This window comes from Nerophis lumbriciformis, linkage group LG03, assembly GCF_033978685.3.
Source record: "Nerophis lumbriciformis linkage group LG03, RoL_Nlum_v2.1, whole genome shotgun sequence".
NCBI lineage: Eukaryota > Metazoa > Chordata > Actinopteri > Syngnathiformes > Syngnathidae > Nerophis > Nerophis lumbriciformis.
In genome coordinates this window covers 50,027,278-50,052,417 of record NC_084550.2, presented here as the reverse complement: position 1 = coordinate 50,052,417, position 25,140 = coordinate 50,027,278, and the positions used below count along the sequence as shown (strand labels likewise).

Sequence of the window (25,140 nt, the reverse complement as noted above, 5' to 3'; positions counted from 1 at the left end):
AGTATTTATGAGCAAGGGCAAACAGGTATCGCAAAACTTATTTGTGGCGGTTCAAAGACAATATGTTAAAGCAGTACCGTATTTTCCGGACTATAAGTTGCAGTTTTTTTCATAGTTTGGCCGGGGGACTTATACTCAGGAGCAACTTATGTGTGAAATTATTAACATCTTACCATAAAATATCAAATAATATTATTTAGCTCATTCACGTAAGAGACTAGACGTATAAGATTTCATGGGATTTAGCGATTAGGAGTGACAGATTGTTTGGTAAACGTATAGCATGTTCTATATGTTATAGTTATTTGAATGACTCTTACCATAATATGTTACGTTAACATACCAGGCACGTTCTCAGTTGGTTATTTATGCCTCATATAACGTACACTTATTCAGCCTGTTGTTCACTATTCTTTATTTATTTTAAATTGCCTTTCAAATGTCTATTCTTGGTGTTGGCTTTTTTTAGCGCCTTTTTTGGCGGAATAGAACGATTCCCATTACCTCCATTGTTTGCTGACTTTTGCTAGCATTTATTTATGAATTAGATTGCATATAAAAAGAAAAACGTGTTGTTGTCTCACATAAGGATTGTGAATGATAGGCAAAATACCCCTTTAAGAGACAGGAATTTACTGAATGAATTTTCTTCCCACAAATGTAGACTTGCACAAAAGTTTTACTTTTGTTTGAAAACCTCCATTTAAAAAAGTAAAACAACATTTACACATATCCTTTTGTTTGTGTATTAGAGATGTTCCGATCAGGATTTTATGCTGCCAATTCCGATACCGATCAATCATGAATGAAATCAGCCAATAGCAATCCCGTGCATTAACTGTAAATGGTTTATTTATGGTATATGCTACTGGTAAATGCTACTGACAGTGTACCAATATCAACACAAAATTTAAACTAGCTCCTAATTTTCTTCTTTCTTTTCCTCTTTTAAAACAAAGTCAATAATACACAACCTAAACAAAAGCAAAAAGTACTATCTATTACTCAATGAAATCTTTTGGTGTGTGCCCTCAAAGTCCTCCTGTATTTAGGGAATTATTTCCAGAGTTTGTAAACATCAAAAACTACAAAAAAAAGATCTTGGGAAAGCAAATATATTGATTTATTCGTACTACCTTTGGTATCTTCAATACCAATTTATTGATTGATTTGTCCGTTAATTTATTGTATGTTTATTTCCAGTAAACCGCTGCTTACTTTTTGTTACCCTTTCACACCTTTTAAACTTTACTGAGCACTTTTTTATGATGTTGTTTTCAGCTCGCTATTCGCTTGTCACTTGAGCTTCCACTGTGTGCAACACGTTAAGCCTCATTCTACTGTCTTCCGGTGATCATGTTACTTGTAAAAAAATGTAATTTATCTGCCACAATGGAGGATTATTGACTTCAGAGAGCGGCTCCGTCTCTGTGGCATCTATTTCTTTGGGTCGGTGGACTGAGCATCAAAAATAGGAATCAACGTTTAAAAATGTGGATGATTCCGGGAAAATCAGAATGTTTCCTAACCCAACCATATATACAACCTTGTTTGTAGATTGATGCTGCCCTTGCATTGAAATCAATTCAAAACTACAAAACATGTTTTAAATGTCTCAGCAACTCAACCCAACTTTAAAAAGATCATCTAATTCCAGGCCAGTGTGGGCTGCCGAGACAGTTCCTTAGTACACATAGATTCATTTGTAGGTCTATTCTAGACATTTAACCTAAAAACAATGAGTGGTGTTATGCAATCAACAGCGGCCTCCTCTCTGTCCCAGCAGGCATCCCAGCATGGAGACGCCACTGGATGTTCTGTCAAGAGCAGCGTCATTTGTTCATGCAAACGAAGAAGAGAGTAAGTCTTTTTCATAGTCTTTGATATGCTGGATGTAAAAATATATTTCATGCAATGGGTCTAGTCTTACGTATCAATAAGGCAAACGTTTTTGATGAGCTGTGAACCTCGGCTCGGCTGTCTAACGTAACACAGTAGCTTGCTTTGTACGGCAGAACTACAGATCCACTGTGTTTAAAGGCCTACTGAAATGCGATTTTCTTATTTAAACGGGGACAGCAGGTCCATTCTATGTGTCATACTTGATCATTTCGCGATATTGCCATATTTTTGCTGAAAGGATTTAGTAGAGAACATCGACGATAAAGTTCGCAACTTTTGGTCGCTGATAAAAAAGCCTTGCCTGTAGGAAGTGGCAGACGAGTAGCGTGACGTCACAGGTTGTGGAGCTCCTCACATCCGCACATTGTTTACAATCATGGCCACCAGCAGCGAGAGCGATTCGGACCGAGAAAGCGACGATTTCCCCATTAATTTGAGCGAGGATGAAAGATTTGTGGATGAGGAAAGTGAGAGTGAAGGACTAGAGGGCAGTGGGAGCGATTCAGATAGGGAAGATGCTGTGAGAGGCGGGTGGGACCTGATATTCAGCTGGGAATGACTAAAACAGTAAATAAACACAAGACATATACATACTCTATTAGCCACAACACAACCAGGCTTATATTTAATATGCCACAAATTAATCCCGCATAAACACCTCCCCCCTCCCGCCCATATAACCCGCCAATACAACTCAAACACCTGCACAACACACTCAATCCCACAGCCCAAAGTACCGTTCACCTCCCCAAAGTTCATACAGCACATATATTTCCCCAAATTCCCCAAAGTTACGTACGTGACATGCACATAGCGGCACGCACGTACGGGCAAGCGATCAAATGTTTGGAAGCCGCAGCTGCATGCGTACTCACTGTACCGCGTCTGCGTATCCAACTCCAAGTCCTCCTGGTAAGAGTCTCTGTTGTCCCAGTTCTCCACAGGCCAATGGTAAAGTTGACTGTCATCTTTCGGGAATGTAAACAATGAAACACCGGCTGTGTTATCCGGCACGACAGTCAGGGGGTGCATTCTACGGCGGGGGTGCGTTATCCGGCACAACACCTGCCGCAATACACCGCTTCCCACCTACAGTTTTCTTCTTTGTTGTCTCCATTGTTCATTGAACAAATTGCAAAAGATTCACCAACACAGATGTCCAGAATACTGTGGAATTTTGCGATGAAAACAGACGACTTAATAGCTGGCCACCATGCTGTCCCAAAATGTCCTCTACAATCCGTGACGTCACACGCAGGCATCATCATACCGAGACGTTTTCAGCAGGATATTCCGCGCGGAATTTAAAATTGCACTTTAGTAAGCTAACCCGGCCGTATTGGCATGTGTTGCAATGTTAAGATTTCATCATTGATATATAAACTATCAGACTGCGTGGTCGGTAGTAGTGGGTTTCAGTAGGCCTTTAAAGTGGCGTCCCCTTTGCATCGGTGATCTTTTTTTTTAACATCGTTTTCATTTAGGAATTGTCTTTCACTTGCTATTTGTGAGTTTTTTGTGAACTCTTCAAAATAGAATTCCTTCCGATATTAGGAAGTAATCAGCAGGTTTCGCCACAGTAGGCTGAGGCCCTGTCTTCATTAAGCCGGATAACTCCTTCGACAAATAATTATTTAGCCTAAGCGCTGTGTCAGCCACACTAAACCATCGTTTAAGGTTCCCCTCCTTGGATGATTTTTTACACGGGTAAGTGCGCCGTGTATTTCTTGAATCTCCGGCTCGTAGCTTTGTATGGACTCATCGATCGTTTACAAACTGAGTTCGCAGAGGAAGTGACGGCAGAAAGGCCGCGCCCCGCACAGGAAGTGACGTCAGTATCAAGCGGTATCGTAACACGCAATTGCAGCTATTTGGGATACAACACATCCCGCGCGATTACAGCTATTTCGGATACAACACATCTCAGACGGCAATATATGTTATGTTATGTTATGTTATTTTCATTTATTATGCGCCCCCCCAACCAACTGTTACATCAGCCCGGGGCGCAGCCCGAGTGGAGAAACAAAAAAACAGAAACAGAGACTGAGACACACAAAGGAATCTAAACTAAACATTTAAGACTAACAATGAACACATAAATCAAAAGTCATCTGCGGTAAAAAGGTGAGTTTTAAGCTGTGCTCTAAAAGAGTCCAGAGAATATAGCAGTTGAGTGACTGTTTTGGATAAGCCCTGGAAGAACGGCAGCCTGGTGGGATATGTTTGTCAACGAGTGTGTTGTGCCACAGGAACGGCAAGAGAACTTTCGAATGTCCAGGTCCAGGTGATTCTACTTAGCGAAAAACATCGTCTATTTGTCGAAGAGGAGACAACGAGAATGCGGGCTCCCGTGGACTACAAAAAACAGCGAATGCATTTGGACTGGCAAAGCATACTTTGTTATTGTCCGCGATCAACGTTCCCTCTAAGGTGCGCACCTGCGCAATTGCGCACTGCTCACGCATCCTCTGCGCACAGCAAATCTATGCCGCGCAAAAAATCAAATCCCACTCTAAACAAAATAAACAAATCGTTGGTTTTGTATGATTTTGCAATGCAACTGTGAGTAACAGGTGACGAAAGGCGGCCACAACAGATAAAACAATGTTTGTCAACACTTAAATTATTGTAACATCTGTGGAGACACTTAAAGGAGTACAGGAATTCCATCGGTCCCTTTATTTAGCGAAATTGTTTGTCGGCCATAACCACACCAAAACAATGTGTAAAATACTTTTATCTAGCAAAACTGGTCGTTGTCTACCGTACAAACCAAGCCAAAAGCAACTCTTTGTCATCTGTTATATCAACAGCAGCCGCTTGCTCTCTCTCTCACCTGCACCAACACATACACTATGGCAATTAGCCACTTGTGCGTTTATGGCCACACAAAAAGTTGGACAACTCCAACACTACACGTAAAGTGTAAATTTCAGGTCGTTTTACTATGACTCCTCAATCAGTGTGCTTATTCTACTGTCATTTGTTAAGAATGTTATTTTTTGGATATTAATCATTAAATGATGTTACAGGACTACATAATTGCTAATAAAAAAATTTATTTTACGGACAGAAAGTTAATAAACACTTAATCTCATGCAACTTGCGAATGTTTTAAGGGGAATTAAATACCTACTCAGTGGCCTAGTGGTTAGAGTGTCCGCCCTGAGATCGGTAGGTTGTGAGTTCAAACCCCGGCCGAGTCATACCAAAGACTATAAAAAAATGGGACCCATTACCTCCCTGCTTGGCACTCAGCATCAAGGGTTGGAATTGGGGGTTAAATCACCAAAATGATTCCCGGGCGCGGCCACCGCTGCTGCCCACTGCTCCCCTCACCTCCCAGGGGGTGATCAAGGGTGATGGGTCAAATGCAGAGAATAATCTCGCCACACCTAGTGTGTGTGTGACAATCATTGGTACTTTAACTTTAACTTTAAATGTGATCTTTGAAAGGGGTACACAATCTTTCCAAAGCAGGACCCCCACCCAGGCATAAAATACTATAGTGCATAGCTGATTAAAAAAAAAAAACAATATGTAAGTGGGCCAAATCACATATATTAGAAAATAATCTCTTGAAATTGACTAGTCACTTGATTATAATAATAAGACATTTAAATTGTTATGTCAGGTTTGAGACAAATGTGCTGCTGGTATGGCCACAGTGTGCACGTCTGTATTCCACTGAATGCTCAGGGTGTTTGTGCGTTTGCTTACACATTAAAAATTAGAGGGAACATTGTCCGCGATGTATGTACTCAACGTCTAGTTTTTTACTCCATAACTTTTGTGAAGCAATGAAGTGGTTGCGGCCGTCAAGTACGACCGCCAATTTCAGCCCACAAGCACAGTGTCCTGACCAGATATATAGATCGATTGTTGTAAAATGTTATTTATTGCATTGTTTACTTTCACACGTCCATGAAAGATATGATTCATGTATGATGGCAACAGTGTTGGGACTAACGCGTTACAAAGTTTCGGCGGTAACTAGTAATCTCACGCGTTATTTTTTATATTCAGTAACTCAGTTACCGTTACTACATGATGTGTTACTGCGTTATTTTACGTTATTTTTATGTAGTATAGGCTAGAAACAGAAGATCTGAGTGTGTTTTATTGCAGCACTGCGGTGGAAAAGAAAAGGCGTGCTTTGTGTGGGTGGGTGGGGGGGAGACTCCCATACCGCAGTTGAAGAGCGCAGGGGAGACGTTCCTCCAGGGCCTATGTACGTCTTCGGGGCTAACAACCTTCACTTTGGGTGGGTCTTTACAGCTGAGGGCGAATGACGAGACCGGCGGTTTGTTGCAACTTTGTGACTTTATTGGACGCAGCCATCCATCAAGTTAGAGCACCTGCACGCACTCACTGTCGCCACTCGCTCACCTCTCTCGCCCACTCACTCACTGACGTCACTCACCTCACATGCTGTCATATCTTAAAGGGCCACACACACACACACACACACACACACACACACACACACACACACACACACACACACACACACACACACACATACGCTACTCTCATAACAACTAACAAGACATTATGGCGAAGCCAGAAGTCGAGTTTTTTAACATGGAGACATTCTCAATACTTTTCTTTTGTCGAGCACAAAGAAAAGAACATTTTAGTTAAATGTAAGTTGTGTCTTGGATCAAAGATCCTATCTACTTAAAGTTAAAGTTAAAGTGCCATTATGTTGCATCTATTTAAAATAATTTTTTCAATTTGTTTTGGCCTGAAATAAATTGGCCCTTTGAAACATATCTTTGTCTTTGTGTGTTGTATGTAGACCACATTGCTTTCTGAGTTCAGTGATGCAAATGCATGTCAAGTGGATCAACAGATTGTATTATTCTCCAGTGCAATAACAGTACTGAAATGAAAGTTAAAAGGGCATTAATGGGAGCCTTAAAAAGGGGGAAAAAAGAAGTAACTAAATAGTTACTTTTCACAATAACGCATTACTTTATGGTGTAAGTAACTGAGTTAGTAACTGAGTTACTTTTGAAGTAACTGTAACTAGTAACTGATTTTCAGTAACGAACCCAACACTGGATGGCAAGTCTACATTGAAACACAGGGTAAGAATACACTTCCAGGTCAGAGGTGACTATGACGGGCGCATTTTTTTTCGCGGATGCGTACTAGGTCGTGTTGCGCCGGAAGACGGAGGGGAAGGGGGTCATAAACGGTGTCATTGTGTGTGTGTGGACAAGGACAAGGTTAGCTGGGATTATAGTTTAGTGTAGAAAGTGCCTAAATCTTGTGTGAGCTGAAAGAAATCCGAATTTTCACTAATTGACTGATTGTCTTGACGACTAAGTGGCGAACAAATTGCCTAGCAAAAATAATAAGAAACACTGAAATAAATCAACAAAATCAATTATAGTAGTCAGTAAGTTTCATTTTTAGATCAAGCAAAGTCAAAAAATGCATGAAATCACTCAATGCTGTGGTAAAAAATTGATGGAATCAGCTTGTAATTTTTTATTTACAAAGATTGCTATACACATGCATCAGACTAAAGGCTGGAATATACTTTTGCATTGTGTAGTTTGCTTTCCCCTCGACGGTGTCTTGTTGGGTTTATAGTTCTCCTGTGGGTGTTAGTGCCAGACTTGTGATTCTCTTCCAAACCACTAAGGGGCAGTGTCTCCAGAAGGACCAAATGCAGCTCTTGTTGACTAGATACTGTATTTCTTTGCTGTGAAGTGACGACATCGACACCTGTGTCTACACTGGAACTAATCATTCACAATCCTCCTATTACTTTTAATGAACGTTTTACTTATAAACCAGAGCAAAATACATTCGTAAAGATGAACCGTGCAATTTCTGAACGCTATAATTGTTTACAACGCTATTTGCCGTTCGGGACATTGGACTAGTGGGCTATAATGTAAATAAAACTGTTACATAACTATTTTTAGTAAACAACATGCTGGTGTTAATCTGTTCGGAGTTCACAGAGGTTTGTAAATATATCGTGCCTGAAGGATTATTGATGGAGAATGAGAAGTGTGTGTGAGAGAAAAATACGTGTGTGCATAAGAGAGAATATGTGTCGGAATTGAACCTGTTGTTAGCACAAGATTGACAATAAAAGTTAAAAAGAGTGCCATACTTTGTGACAATAAGCTGAAAAACAACACATTCAGTAATCATTTTAGAGCACATCGAGATATTAGGTGCACAATATCAGTTGTCATGCAAATGTTTGAAATGTTCATATTCATTTCATGCAAATGTTCGCCGGCGACGTGAACCTAGGATGTTTGGGAGGTGCACGTAGGCTACGAGGGAGGCTGTGCAGGGGGAGAGGGGACAATTGCGTCACCTACGCAAGCTACGCAATACGAGATTATCCACCAGGTTTATATCTGTTCATTAGTCTACAGTTAAAAAAAGAGTGTTCACACCTTTGAGTGCTGTTGCGCCAGGTGGATTGACATGAATCATAGCCCCAGCATGGGACATGTCAATTGGAACAAAGGAGAGGATTATCAAACATTTTCAAGAAGGTAAATCATTACGCAGTGTTGCAAAAAATGTTGAAAGTTCACAGTTAGCTGTGTCTAAAATCTGGACCAAGTACAAACATGGGACGGTTGTAAAAGGCAAGCATACTGCAGGCCAAGAAAAACATAAGACAAACATTTTAAAGCAATATGATTTGAAAACAGAAAATGCAAACAAATGAGCCACAAATGAGTCACTTTTACTTTAAGAAACCACCTAAAATTAATTAACTTTAAATACAGAAAAGCTAAACAAAAAAATCTGTCGTTAATTTTTGATTTTTGAGGGAGCAGGGTTGGGGTGGGAGCGGGGTTTGGTGGTAGCAGGGGTGTATAATGTAGCCCGGAAGAGTTAGGGCTGCATGGGATTCTGGGTGTTTGTTCTGTTGTGTTTATGTTGTGTTAAGGTGCAGATGTTCTCCCGAAATGTGTTTGTCATTCTTGTTTGGTTTTGGTTCAAAGTGTGGCGCATTATTAGTAAGAGTGTTAAAGTTGTTTTATATTGCCACCGTCAGTGTAACCTGTGTGGCTGTTGACCAAGTATGCCTTCACGTACGTGTGCAAGCAGAAGATGTGTATTGTATAACAAGTGTTGGGCTGACACGCTATTAATACAGATTGTAGAGGGCGCCAAATGTTGTACCTTCATGGCACGCCCTTATTATAGCTGTAAGGGTGAAAATCGGTGACTATTAATTCCGGGAGATTTCTGCGAGAGGCACTGAAATCCGGAAGTCTCACAGAAAATTGGGGGGTTCAGCAAGTAAGCTGCTGAGCCGCATCAGAGTGATCAAAGAGCCGCATGCGGCTCCGGAGCCGCGGGTTGCCGACCCCTGGGCTAAGGAAAAGTAATCATGGACTATGGATGACAGGGTGAAAGTCATATCCAGTGATGAATTTCAAATCTGCATTGGGCAGAGAGATGATGCTGGAACTTTTGTTTGGTTCTCATGAGATTTATGAAGAGGACTGACTAAAAAACATGCAAAGTTTCACAGTCATTGGTGATATGGCACCAGTCAATCACCTGTCATTACAATTTCAATAAATGCACACGTTTACATTGACATTTTGGACACTTTTCTTATTCCAGCAATTAAAATTATGTTTGGGGCTGTTGACATCATTTTTCAAAAATAATGTATCATGCCATAAAGCAAAAACTGTAAAACCTTTCCTTGAAGAACAGGGTCATGGCCTGCAAATAGTCCATATCTCAATCCAATTGAAAATGTGTGGTAGAAATTGAGGAAAATGGTCCATGACAAGACTCTAACCCGCAAAGTTGATCTGAGAACAGCAATTACAGAAAGTTGGAGCAATATGGATGAAGAGTACTGTTTGTCACTTGTTAATTCCATTCATAGACTGCAAGCTGTTATAAAAGATATAGGTGGTGCAACAAAGTACTAGTAGTGTAAAAGTCTATCTTTGAGTGTTCATGATTCCATATTTATCAATCCTCAGAATTGAGTGATTCCATATTTTTTTCACTTTAACAGAATTGTTAGAAGAGCGAATTCCCCCATGGTTTGGCGTTTTTACTTAAAATTAGGTTCAAATATGTAGAGTGATGAAAGTGCAATTATATTATCTCAGGAAGTGTTTCTTTGTGAAAAAAAACAAAAACAGGCTTCACTCCACATCTTAAAATAAAGCTTGGTGTTCTGTCAGCCAGCTACAGATGTGGGAGCTGGAAGATCCTTCTTTTTTTTTTTCTCGCCGAATGTGCTAACCTAGCATGATGTTGGTGGTAATATTATCATTGTAGCTCACACAGCTCTGCTAGTGTTGCTAACATTTGCAGTACATTGTTGCATATGATTTATGGCATCTGTTTCTTTGGATGAGTGCAGAGTAACATTGTAGAGTGTATGTAAAACGTGGATAAAATACACTATAGTACTTCTTGGATCCACACATTCTGTTGGAGACCGGTGTGGATAAATACTGCTCATTTGCATTGAAGCTATGGACACACAAAGCGGCAAACTGTCTAAATTCCAGTAACAAGTGTTCACCGCCTTCCGCCCGAATGCAGCTGGGATAGTCTCCAGCCACCCTCGTGACCTAGAATGGGACAAGCGCTAGAAAATGGATGGATGGATGGACAACACACTTAATACACTATTATGGTACCTCCTAGTCCTATTAGAAGTTGGTGAAAAATACTTAAGTACGGGACCATTTTTATTTTATTTTGAGGAGAAGGTTGTTTGATTTTGTTTTGGAATTCTTATTGCATTTCTTATTAAACAATGCATGATTCCGGAACTGACTTTCTGCCCACACTGACATTCAACAAAATTTAGATACGACAATGTATCAAGGAATAGAACAGGAGGACAGTTAGCAGCAACAGCACAGCTATGTTTCCTACATTGCTAACATTACACCCACCCACATTGTCAGGTTCAAACACTGATGACATATATTAAACAAGACAAGAAGCAAGGAATTAAACAGAGACATAATTAAATTTGGCTCAATTGAGGAGAGCGCGTACACCTGTACCTTTGTACAGTGTTCCAACACACTCTGACGAAAGATTGTACGCCTCCTCTTTTATTTAGACTTTCCCTGATTACATGGCAACAGCTGTTTCTAAAGGGAAGGGGGTCGTAAACAGGTGCTGCCTTTGGCCACAAAACAGTTCAAAGAAAAGGTCGCCTGGAAAGAAGTCGGGGTCCTGCTTCCTCCTCGCTTTGTAGTTCTCGGGTCAAGACAAAATCTTTCTTTGGATTACAATACATGAAAGAAACAGAACACCTTCATGTTGCTTCCCATCCTACACAGTGGAGTTTTACAAGCCTTTTGATTGGGAGGATCAAAGACAGCTTTTGTCCTCTCGCCCGGGAACTCATGGCTTTGTCCTCTCGCCCGGGAACTCATGGCAACACAAAGTTTTGTGATAACTTAGATACAATTATTCTGACACACATTTTAAATGCAACACCATGCTAAGTTCACCTCTTTGTTGTAGAAAAACAAATTGATCAGACTTACACCCCTCACGTCTGTTGCTATCTGATGGTTTGTAGGCACTTGTGTCGCAAAGCCTGTTTCTTCTTTTCAAACAAACAAAGCTGTCCTCCATGAAGTAGTGGGCGCACACACAATGCAGGGTCATGCAGCTGGGGGCGGGTTAGTGACAGTATCATGCCCATGAGGAATGTCATGAAAACCCGGAACTTCAAAATGCTTCTCTTCTTAAAAGTGGAGCAACAAGTAAGCTACATGCAGGGGCGACACTTGGTTTGAAGAACAGGGGGAGGGGGGTCTTAGCCCCCAGGAGGCTCCCTTAATGCTTGTGCGCGATTAGAATTACACAACAATGCATCTAAATGGTTGAAAGTCGAAACAGGGAAATGTTGCACAGATGACAGCAGTGTATACAAACTTGCACAGAACTACAAAGTTGACCTGAAAACAGAGGAGGTTCTAGTTGAAATAAGCTTTCTTGCCTGGAAAACAGAGGCTGGATGTCCACCCAAAAATATGTTGTCTGTGCACAACCTCTTCGAATCAGAATTTTTGCAGTATTTGCAAGATTTTTTTGCTTAAAACTTGTTGTTACTGTATTAGAATTACACAGCAAACACTGAAGAAATCACAATGGTTGAAAAGCAACATTGTTGCAATTACTGCAAAGGTAATTTAAGGCATTTAGACCACATGTGTCAAATTCAAGGCCCTGGCAAGTCGGGATGGACGATATGGACTATCACAATAACCTGCCATTTATGGTGAAAACGATAAAAGTGAAGATAAAAAAATGCAGACAGAACTCCACCTTTTTGACTGAGTCTGTCAGTGCATCCAGTCTTCAGAGCCCCCAAAACATTACTCTAAAATAACACTAAGGCTATTAAACTATATCAACTAAGTTTAAGTAGCACACCTATAGCTGTAGTAGTGTGATTTGCTTATCATATGGTATGCAAGTTATTTTTCTGTCAGCAATATTACCGTATTTTCCGCATTAGAAGGCGCACCGGATTATAAGGCGCACCTTCAATGAATGGCCTATTTTAAAACTTTGTTCATATATAAGGCACACCGCATTATAAGGCGCATAGAATAGACGCTACAGTAGAGGCTGGGGTTACTTTATGCATCCTGTAGTTGCGAGACCTATTGTGGCTCAATATTGGTCCATATATAAGGCGCACCGGATTATAAAGTGCACTGTCAGTTTTTGAGAAAATTGGAGGTTTTTAGGTGCGCCTTATAGTGCGGAAAATACGGTATACACATTATTATTATGAGTTTTATATTACAAATCAGTCAGATAGTGTTATGATGCGACTTCAGTGTGAACTCTCCCGCGCTCCAGATCGAATAATGATGACGCTTATGATATATATTATCGATGTATATTATTCATCAAAATAGATGGAAACAAAATAAATAGTTAACAAATTAGCAGAAACAGGCGAAAATAACGTTTTAGGAACTCATATTAATCAATGTTCCACCACGGATCGCCAACACACTCTTCAGAGTAAACTTTAAGGCAAATGTCTCCAAAACTGCAGGAGACACCTTCTTTCATAATCTTCTCCGCGGTTCAGAAAATGTTGACTTTGATTGCACATCCATCCATCCATCCATCCATCCATCCATCTTCTTCCGCTTATCCGAGGTCGGGTCGCGGGGGCAGCAGCCTAAGCAGGGAAGCCCAGACTTCCCTCTCCCCAGCCACTTCGTCCAGCTCCTCCCGGGGGATCCCGAGGCGTTCCCAGGCCAGCCGGGAGACATAGTCTTCCCAACGTGTCCTGGGTCTTCCTCGTGGCCTCCTACCGGTCGGACATGCCCTAAACACCTCCTTATGGAGGCGCTCGGGTGGCATCCTGACCAGATGCCCGAACCACCTCATCTGGCTCCTCTCAATGTGGAGGAGCAGCGGCTTTACTTTGAGCTCCCCCCGGATGACAGAGCTTCTCACCCTATCTCTAAGGGAGAGCCCCGCCACCCGGCGGAGGAAACTCATTTCGGCCGCTTGTACCCGTGCTCTTGTCCTTTCGGTCATAACCCAAAGCTCATGACCATAAGTGAGGATGTAAATTGAGAGCTTTGCCTTCCGGCTCAGCTCCTTCTTCACCACAACGGATCGATACAGCGTCCGCATTGCTGAAGACGCCGCACCGATCCGCCTGTCGATCTCACGATCCACTCTTCCCTCACTCGTGAACAAGACTCCGAGGTACTTGAACTCCTCCACTTGGGGCAGGATCTCCTCCCCAACCCGGAGATGGCACTCCACCCTTTTCCGGGCGAGAACCATGGACTCGGACTTGGAGGTGCTGATTCTCATCCCAGTCGCTTCACACTCAGCTGCGAACCGATCCAGTGAGAGCTGAAGATCCTGGCCAGATGAAGCCATCAGGACCAAATCATCTGCAAAAAGCAGAGACCTAATCCTGCAGCCACCAAACCGGATCCCCTCAACGCCTTGACTGCGCCTAGAAATTCTGTCCATAAAAGTTATGAACAGAATCGGTGACAAAGGGCAGCCTTGGCGGAGTCCAACCCTCACCGGAAACGTGTCCGACTTACTGCCAGCAATGCGAACCAAGCTCTGACACTGATCATACAGGGAGCGGACCGCCACAATCAGACAGTCCGAAACCCCATACTCTCTGAGCACTCCCCACAGGACTTCCCGAGGGACACGGTCGAATGCCTTCTCCAAGTCCACAAAGCACATGTAGACTGGTTGGGCAAACTCCCATGCACCCTCAAGGACCCTGCCGAGAGTATAGAGCTGGTCCACAGTTCCACGACCAGGACGAAAACCACACTGTTCCTCCTGAATCCGAGGTTCGACTATCCGGCGTAGCCTCCTCTCCAGTACACCTGAATAGACCTTACCGGGAAGGCTGATGAGTGTGATCCCACGATAGTTAGAACACACCCTCCGGTTCCCCTTTTTAAAGAGAGGAACCACCACCCCGGTCTGCCAATCCAGAGGTACTTCCCCCGATGTCCACGCGATGCTGCAGAGTCTTGTCAACCAAGACAGCCCTACAGCATCCAGAGCCTTAAGGAACTCCGGGCGGATCTCATCCACCCCCGGGGCCTTGCCACCGAGGAGCTTTTTAACTACCTCAGCAACCTCAGCCCCAGAAATAGGAGAGCCCACCACAGATTCCCCAGGCACTGCTTCCTCATAGGAAGACGTGTTGGTGGGATTGAGGAGGTCTTCGAAGTATTCCCTCCACCGATCCACAACTTCCGCAGTCGAGGTCAGCAGAACACCATCCGCACCATACACGGTGTTGGTAGTGCACTGCTTCCCCTTCCTGAGGCGGCGGATGGTGGTCCAGAATCGCTTCGAAGCCGTCCGGAAGTCGTTTTCCATGGCTTCCCCGAACTCCTCCCATGTCCGAGTTTTTGCCTCCGCGACCGCTGAAGCCGCACACCGCTTGGCCTGTCGGTACCTGTCCGCTGCCTCAGGAGTCCCATGAGCCAAAAGAACCCGATAGGACTCCTTCTTCAGCTTGACGGCATCCCTCACCGCCGGTGTCCACCAACGGGTTCTAGGATTACCGCCACGACAGGCACCAACTACCTTGCGGCCACAGCTCCAATCAGCCGCCTCGACAATAGAGGTGCGGAACATGGTCCACTCGGACTCAATGTCCAGCACCTCCCTCGTGACATGTTCAAAGTTCTTCCGGAGGTGGGAATTGAAACTCTCTCTGACAGGAGACTCTGCCAGACGTTCCCAGCAAACCCTCACAATGCGTTTGGGCCTGCCAGGTCTGTCTGGCATCCTCCCCCACCATCGCAGCCAACTCACCACCAGGTGGTGATCGGTAGAAAGCTCCGCCCCTCTCTTCACCCGAGTGTCCAAAACATGAGGCCGCAAATCCGATGACACAACTACAAAGTCGATCATAGAACTGCGGCCTAGGGTGTCCTGGTGCCAAGTGCACATATGGACACCCTTATGCTTGAACATGGTGTTCGTTATGGACAATCCGTGACGGGCACAAAAGTCCAATAACAAAACACCACTTGGGTTCAGATCCGGGCGGCCATTCTTCCCAATCACGCCTCTCCAGGTTTCACTGTCGTTGCCAATATGAGCGTTGAAGTCCCCCAGTAGAACGAGGGAATCACCCGGGGTAGCACTCTCAAGTACTCCCTCGAGTGAATCCAAAAAGGGTGGGTTCTCTGAGCTGCTGTTTGGCGCGTAAGCGCAAACAACAGTCAGGACCCGTCCCCCCACCCGAAGGCGGAGGGAAGCTACCCTCTCGTCCACCGGGTTGAACTCCAACATGCAGGCTCTGAGCCGGGGGGCAACAAGAATTGCCACCCCAGCCCGTCGCCTCTCACTGCTGGCAACGCCAGAGTGGAAGAGAGTCCAGCCCCTCTCGAGAGAACTGGTTCCAGAGCCCTTGCTGTGCGTCGAGGTGAGTCCGACTATATCCAACCGGAACTTCTCTACCTCGCGCACTAGCTCAGGCTCCTTCCCCCCCAGCGAGGTGACGTTCCACGTCCCAAGAGCTAACTTCTGTAGCCGAGGATCGGACCGCCAAGTGCCCTGCCTTCGGCTACCGCCCAGCTCACATTGCACCCGACCTCTATGGCCCCTGCTATGGGTGGTGAGCCCATTGGAGGGGGGACCCACGTTGCCTCTTCGGGCTGTGCCCGGCCGGGCCCCATGGGGACAGGCCCGGCCACCAGGCGCTCGCCATCGTGCCCCAACTCCGGGCCTGGCTCCGGAGGGGGGCCCCGGTGACCCGCGTCCGGGCGAGGGAAATCTGAGTCTTGGTTCTTGCATTTCCATAGAAGTCTTCGAGCTGCTCTTTGTCTGATCCCTCACCTAGGACCTGTTTGTCTTGGGAGACCCTACCAGGGGGCATGGAAGCCCCCGGACAACATAGCTCCTAGGATCATTGGGACACGCAAACTCCTCTACCACGTTAAGGTGGCAGCTCAGAGATTGCACATAATCCTTTAAATTGCAACAACCGCACAAGTACTGAGACAGCTAAAACTGAGGCATGTTTACTTCGTGTTTACTTCGAGTTTACTTCCGTAAACACTGCAGGACTTGCGACTGCGGTCTGGCTCGACCTTGCTACGACAACAGTGAAAACGTGGACTGGACCTTCAGTATTGTAATGTGGGCGTTACTGGTGGAACGGATTGGATTGGATAATAAGCGCGGACAAAGGCTCTTCAAATGATTTATAATTAGAGATGTCCGATAATGGCTTTTTTGCCGATATTAGATATTCAGATATTGCCCAACTCTTAATTACCGATTCTGATATCAACCGATACCGATATATACAGTCGTGGAATTAACACATTATTATGCCTAATTTTGTTGTGATGCCCCGCTAGATGCATTAAACAATGTAACAAGGTTTTCCAAAATAAATCAACTCAAGTTATGGAAAAAAATGCCAACATGGCACTGCCATATTTATTATTGAAGTCACAAAGTGCTTTTTTTTTTTAACATGCCTCAAAACAGCAGTTTAGAATTTGGGACATGCTCTCCCTGAGAGAGTATGAGGAGGTTGAGGTGGGCGTGCTTGAGGGGGGGGGGGGGTAGGAGGTAGCGGGGGGTGTATATTGTAGCGTCCTGGAAGAGTTAGTGCTGCAAGGGGTTCTGGGTATTTGTTCTGTTGTGTTTATGTTGTGTTACGGTGCAGATGTTCTCCCGAAAAGGGGTTTGTCATTCTTGTTTGGTGTTCATTCTTGTTTGGTGTGGGTTCACAGTGTGGCGCATATTTGTAACAGTGTTAAAGTTGTTTATACAGCCACCCTCAGTGTGACCTGTATGGCTGTTGACCAAGTATGCATTCACTTGTGTGTGTGAAAAGCCGTAGATATTATGTGACTGGGCCGGCACACAAAGGAAGTGCCTTTAAGGTTTATTGGCGCTCTGTACTTCTCCCTACGTCTGTGTACACAGCGGCGTTTTAAAAAGTCATACATTTTACTTTTTGAAACTGATACAGATAATTTTGAAACCGATACCAATAATTTCCAATATTACATTTTAAAGCATTTATCTGCCGATGATATCGGCAGTCCGATATTATCGGACATCCCTATTTATAATCACAGTGAATAATGACAGGTTATATTATTATTTAAACTTATTTAAACTCCTGCATATTTATGTTATATTTTTCTGCAATTTTTTGTAAAAAAAAAAAAAAAAGAATAAAATGGCAATAAATTGGCAATAAATTATTCAGGGGGGCTTAAGAACATTTTATGGGGGCTTCAGCCCCCCTAAAATAAATAGACAGAGGGACGCCAATAGCTACATGATATATTTTTTCTCATGTTTCTCATAAACAGGCTCTAGTAAAACATATAACTGATAGAACACCATTAAATAATACATTTTGCATAATAAAGGACCTTTAAGAAGGTCACAATAAATGATCAACTTGGAATGTTTTGACTAAATTGCTGACTTTTGAGTATTGGCAGCCTGGGAATGTGCAGGAGCTGCTTGTCAGGACTGTCAGCAGCTGGTATCCCATCATGCTTTGTCCTTCTCCTTGCACTTGCACGGTACATCACCTCCTCCTCATCCTCCCCCGCCTCCCTGCTGTGCTTTTGTTTTGTTGCCCGGCGCTGATGTCACGTTAAGTTGTGCGCTGTGCTCTGCTCCTTTGTTTCGTAAGGAGTGGCAGGTCGCAGTCGACCTGCCACCACCACAATATTGGGGTATAGGAAGTAGGCGAGCTCTAGTCAAGCATCCTCCTTGGAACTTTTCTTCTAAACCGAGGGTGGCAAACCCGTTCTCAATGAGGGCCACATCGCAGTTATGGCTGCCCTGAGAGGGCCGCTTGTAAAAGTGAGTAATAAATGAATATACATGTATAAGGATTCACCCCAAAACCAGTGAAGTTGGCACGTTGCGTAAATCGTAAATAAAAACAGAATACAATGATTTGCAAATCCTTTTCAACCTATATTCAATTGAATAGACTGCAAAGACAAGACACTTAACTTTTGAAGTGGAAAACTGTTATTTTTGCAAATATTAGCTCATTTGGAATTGGATGCCTGTAACATGTTTCAAAAAAGCTGGCACAGGTGGCAAAAAAACCTGAGAAAGTTGAGGAATGCTCATCAAACACTTCTCTGGAACATCCCACGGGTTAACAGGCTAATTGGGAACAGGTGGGTGCCATGATTGGGTATAAAAGCAGCTTCCATGAAATGCTCAGTCATTCACAAACAAGGATGGGTCGAGGGTCACCACGTTGTGAACAAATGTGTGAGCAAATTGTGGAACAGTTTAAGAACAAAATTTCTCAACTAGCTATTGTAAGGAATTTAGGAATTTCACCATCTAAGGTCTGTAATGTCATCAAAATGTTCAGAGAATGTGGACAATTCACTCACTGCACGTACCATTGAATGCCCGTGACCTTGGATTCCTCAGGCGGTACTGCATTAAAAACCGACATCAGTGTGTAAAGGATATCACCAGATGGGCTCAGGAACACTTCAGAAAACCAATGTCAGTAACTACAGTTCGTCGCTACATCTGTAAGTACAAGTTAAAACTCTACTATGCAAAGCCAAAGCCATTTATCGACAACACCCAGAAACGCCGCCAGCTTCGCAGGGCCGGAGCTCATCTAAGATGGACTGATGCAAAATGTAAAAGCGTTCTGTGGTCTGACGAGTCCACATTTGAAATTGTTTTTGGAAACTGTGGACGGTGGCGTATTAGTGCCCAAGGCATGGGTAACTTACACATCTGTGAAGGCACCATTTGTGCTGAAAGGTACATACAGGTTTTGGAGCAACATATGTTGCCATCCAAGCAACGTTATCATAGACGCCCCTGCTTATTTCAGCAAGACAATGCCAAGCCACGTGTTACAAAAACATGGCTTTATAGTAAAAGAGTACGGGTACTAGCCTGACCTGCTTGTAGTCCAGACCTGTCTCCCATTGAAAATGTGTGGCGCTATATGAAGCCTAAAATACCAAAATGAAGACCGCGGACTGTTGAACAACTTAAGCTGTACATCAAGCAAGAATGGGAAATAATTCCACCTGAAAAGCTTCAAAAATTGGTCTCTTCAGTTCCCAAACGTTTACTGAGTGTTGTTAAAAGGAAAGGCCATGTAAGACAGTGGTAAAAATGCCCTTGTGCCAACTTTTTTGCAATGTGATTATATATATATATATATATATATATATATATATATATATACATGTATTTTATTTTTTATTTTATTTTTTTATTTTTATTTTTTTTACATACTCCGTTAAAAAAAACAACAACTGTAGACTGGCAGCCCAGTTGCCATAATTTCACCCTATAATTTATGGTGTTTTTTAATAGAATATTACTGTAAATGGAAAAATGGTACGACTGTTTTATTTTACGGTAAAATTCTGTTGACAGCGCGGCCAGTTTTTTACCGTAAAATCTATGGTTAATGTTGTTTTTATTTACTATGTATGACTGTAAATAGAAAAACAGTACCACTGTTTTTTACGGTAAAATTCTGCTGACTGAGCAGGCCAGGTTTTTTTTTTTTTTGATGATTGTTGTAGTAATTACTGTAAATGGGGAAAAACTGATCCACTGTTTTTTTAACAGTATATAATATAGTTTTTTTTAACCGTAAAATCTATTGTCATTTTTACAATGTACAATTTAATGGATAACTTGCTTTAAAATCATAAGTCAATCAGATACTAATTTCACAAAAAGTTATATATTGGTTACATTATTAAGTAACACAAAACTACTAGTTCGTTATTATTACAGATTACTGCTCATACAAACATAAGTAACATTACATCATTAACACTAACAACATTATTATTACAGATTCATACATTAGTCAAGCAGATAGTTGAGTATTTATTTTTAGTTTAAAAAACGTTTTGTGTAAAATATTTCTTACATTATTAGTTAATATTGTATACAAATATTTGCAATTGCTTGCAGAACACGTGAGTCGAATACGGAACAAATAAATACATTTACTAAGAAAGGACCAAGTACTTTATTGACCCATATTTTTTCCAGGCCACGTAAAGTGATGTGGCAGGCAAGATTTGGCCCGTGGCTTTCAATTTGACACCTGTGTTCTAAACAAACCAGCCAGTTCACCAACCAGACTAACAGGCCCTCAAATCTATCTCTCTGCCTATTTGCTCTCAACTGTTACGAGGGATGGCTCTCTTTTGTGCACACAACAGGGAGAGGCTCTCAAACGTGTCAGGGCCGGTGACGCACTGACAGCACAACATTTTCAACCTGCGAGCGGAATTGTTTTTGATTTTTTTTAAGGCAACACCCCTCCTTTTGTAGTGTCAGTTGAGGTGAATGGTACAAGATACATATTGGGATACATCAGTGATTCATTTGCTAGAAGTCATGTTATTATTTGTATAGGTAACATCTTCTTCAGTTACTCAACGCATTAGTCCGTGAAGTCCAGCACAATACGCTTTAAAGGAGAACTGCACTTTTCTTTTTGCTAATTATTCACCATCTTTATGTGAGACAAAAACGTGTCTTTATTTTTTATGCATGCTATATCATAAATAAACGCTAGCAAGAGGCGGCTAACAACTTCGATCAACATTTATGATAACATGTAATATTCACCTAATTTTGTTCATTACGGTGGCACATTGATTATCAGATAGTTCACTATTTCCTTAAACAACTACAACTACCACTACACATTACAGTTTTGATGATTGTTGTAGTGTATTACTGTAAATGGGAAAAACAAATGAAAGCCAACAAACATAACAAAACATCACTTACTGTACAAGGTCCGCTGTCATTAGGATGCCGACTGCTGAGCGATTGTCATCACGGCGCCGCTACAAGTAGTTTGTCTGCGTTAGCGCTTATCATAACAATATCACTAATACTTGGTTAATAGTCAAGTCACTAAATGTAAATGTTGGCACTTTTTTAATTGTTTTTTTATTGGAATCGTGGAGCTCCCATTGGCTTTACTGTAAGCGGACCTTTATTTACATTTATTCAATATTTAGAATGCTTTAAAACATAATCCTTCCATTGTCATGTCTTTCATAATGATTGTGAACGATAGGCAACATTTTAAAAAAGTGCAGTTTTCCTTTAAAAGGGGTCATCACAGAAGTAAAGTAGGAGTTGAACTTTCACATATTCTTAATAACAATTATAATAATAATTTTTAATTTATATAATTTATATTATAATAATATGTACTCATATATGCATAGGCTTTATATATATATATATATATATATATATATATATATATATATATATATATATATATATATATATATATATATGTATATATCCATCCATCTTCTTCCGCTTATCCGAGGTCGGGTCGCGGGGGCAGCAGCCTAAGCAGGTAAGCCCAGACTTCCCTCTCCCCAGCCACTTCGTCCAGCTCTTCCCGGGCGATCCCAAGGCGTTCCCAGGCCAGCCGGGAGACATAGTCTTCCCAACGTGTCCTGGGAAGACTATATATATATATATATATATATATATATATATATATATATATATATATATATATATATATATATATATATATATATATATATATATATATATATATATATATATATATATATATGTATATATATATATATATATATATGTATATATATATATATATATATATATATATATATATATATATGTATAAATATAAATATATATATATATATATATATATATATATATATATATATAAATATATATATATATATATGTATATATATATATATATATATATATATATATATATATATATTAGGGCTGCAACTAACGATTAATTTGATAATCAATTAATCTGTCAATTATTACTTCGATTAATCGATTAATAATCGGATAAAAGAGACAAACTACATTTCTATCCAATCCAGTATTTTATTGGGGGAAAAAACAGCATACTGGCACCATACTTATTTTGATTATTGTTTCTCAGCTGTTTGTAAATGTTGCAGTTTATAAATAAAGTTTTATTAAAAAAAATAATAATAATAATAATTTTAATTAAAAAAAAAAAAAAAAAAAGCCTCTGCGCATGCGCATAGCATAGATCCAACGAATCGATGACTAAATTAATTGGCAACTACTTTTATAATCGATTTTAATCGATTTAATCGATTAATTGTTGCAGCCCTAATATATATATATATATATATATATCCATCCATCCATTTTCTACCGCTTATTCCCTTTGGGGTCGCGGGGGGCGCTGGAGCCTATCTCAGCTACAATCGGGCGGAAGGCGGGGTACACCCTGGACAAGTCGCCACCTTATAAATGGTAAATGGGTTATACTTGTATAGCGCTTTTCTACCTTCAAGGTACTCAATGCGCTTTGACACTATTTCCACATTCACCCATTCACACACACATTCACACACTGATGGCGGGAGCTGCCATGCAAGGTCCTAACCACCACCCATCAGGAGCAAGGGTGAAGTGTCTTGCTCAAAGACACAACGGACGTGACTAGGTTGGTAGAAGGTGGGGATTGAACCAGGAACCCCCAGGTTACTGGCAAGGCCACTCCCTCAACTGCGCCACGCTTTCGGGCCCCGGAAATATCATTTAAGCCCAATGCAGCCCCCCCAGTCAAAAATGCCCTAAAATGTATAAAGAAGTGAAATAGTCTTCAATACATATAATTGAAGACTATTTAAACACAGCTGACTTTGCTGTATTCATTCCTCTCATCAACTTTTATCACCAATGTTGACCTATAATAGCCATTTTGTACTGAATAGCCTGGACAGATTTTTTTAAAACCTTGCCATGACGTTTCAAATTAAATCTGAACATATGGTGAACCGAAGTTATTGACAGGCAACGTTAATCGGAGGTTGTGAAAAGCTTTGTATAAAACAAGAATATTGTTAAGAATCATTTTTAATATCAGTTTCCTTAGATAGGAACATGACAAAGCACATGGAGTGTGAGAGAAGGTTCAGATATGTTGCTTACTCCAATTCTGTGTGTTTACTGAGAGAGAAATAAAACATTCCCTCCTTTATTTACATGGTTTGTTCAAACAGCACACAGTTTGCCAAGCTCTTGGCTCATGGGGGTATCAGTTAACTCAACCTGACTTATCTTGTTGCAGTGCACTAAATCAGACAAATAATGCCAGGCCGACGTCTCTGTTCTAGTATACAACACTCGCTGAGTGCTTTCAACTCCTTCGGTTAGTGGAAATTACTAGTCGGAGCTTGCTTGCCTCCCAGATGGACGCCTGGTGAAATGTGAGATGTTGCACTTTGCCGTCTAAACTTCACTGGGGGCCAGCAGCCTCTTTGACGGAGCGTTCGTGTCTGTGTGTGCGATGGGGGTAAGTTAGGGATGGGCAGGGTGTGTTTGAGTGCCTCTTGCCCTCGGGCCCATGGAATCAGCCCCGTGTCACATGACTGAGACGCTCAACATGGCAGACAATGGAGGGAAGCATCCAGAAGATGAGCAGCTAAAAGAACATCCATATGTTACTCATCTTTCCTGTCTGCTTTGTAAAGGCATGTTTGACTTCCAAGCTGTTTTTTAAACTGAGGTTTGACGTGTGTGGAGAATAAGGTGTTGATGGCTTTTAACCACATTTCTTTGATTGCTAAGGAAGAAAACAATCAGTAGACAATGTATATAGTGGTTAGAGTGTCCGCCCTGAGATCGGTAGGTTGTGAGTTCAAAACCCCGGCCGAGTCATACCAAAGACTATAAAAATGGGACCCATTACCTCCCTGCTTGGCACTCAGCATCAAGGGTTGGAATTGGGGGTTAAATCACCAAAAATGATTCCCGGGCGCTGCCACCGCTGATGGCCACTGCTCCCCTCACCTCCCAGGGGGTGATCAAGGGTGATGGGTCAAATGCAGAGAATAATTTTGCCACACCTAGTGTGTGTGTGACAATCATTGGTACTTTAACATTAACTTTAATCTATTGTCATATTGTGGATTCGGCAATATCATTTTGTAATTTTATAGCTGCTGGATGACTAAAACAAATGAATGCATTATGCATTTTCTTGTATTTGGTCACATTTCAGGGCATGCTCGCAGTTAGTAAATCCTCCATTCATCAATTTTCTACCGCTTGTCCCTTTTGGGGTCGCGGGGGTTCGCTGGAGCCCATCTCAGCTGCATTCGGGCGGAAGGCGGTGTACACCCTGGACAAGTCGCCACATCATCGCAGGCCCAACACAGATAGATAGACAACATTCACACTCACATTCACACACTCAGGCCAATTTAGTGTTGCCAATCAACATATTCCCAGGTGCATGTCTTTGGGGGTGGGAGGAAGCCGGACTACCCGGAGGGAACCCACGCAGTCACAGGGAGAACATGCAAACTCCACACAGAAAGATCCCGAGCGCAGGATCGAACCCAAGACCTTCGTATTGTGAGGCAGATGCACTAACCCCTCTCCTCCACCGTGCTGCCCGTTAGTAAATCAGTGAAGTTCATTATATTTATATAGCGCTTTTCTCAAGAGACTCAAAGCAATTTACATAGTGAAACCAGTAAACCATTTGAACCCGTGTGGGTGGCACTGTGAGCAGGTGGGTTAAGTGTCTTGCCCATGGACACAGTGGCAGAGACTAGGACGGGGGTCAGCAATCCGCATGCGGCTCCTTACTGCCGCACTATTGGCTCCTTTGAGTATTTTAAAAAAAGATTGAAAATGGAA

The 25,140-nt window shown here is 42.1% G+C and overlaps 1 protein-coding gene across 2 annotated transcripts in view; it reads left to right on the top strand.

Moving 5' to 3' along the window:
• Nucleotides 1–25,140, top strand: part of vgll4b (vestigial-like family member 4b) — a 102,073-nt gene that overhangs the window by 6,525 nt on the left and 70,408 nt on the right. Inside the window, exon 2 of one of the 2 annotated variants that reach the window (XM_061938655.2) lies at nt 1,787–1,860. In XM_061938655.2, coding sequence (XP_061794639.2) covers nt 1,797–1,860 — 64 coding nt within the window. In that variant the 5' untranslated portion in view covers nt 1,787–1,796. Of the gene's footprint in view, nt 1–1,783; nt 1,861–25,140 lie in introns of both variants that reach the window. The other variant, XM_061938646.2, reaches the window with a different exon arrangement.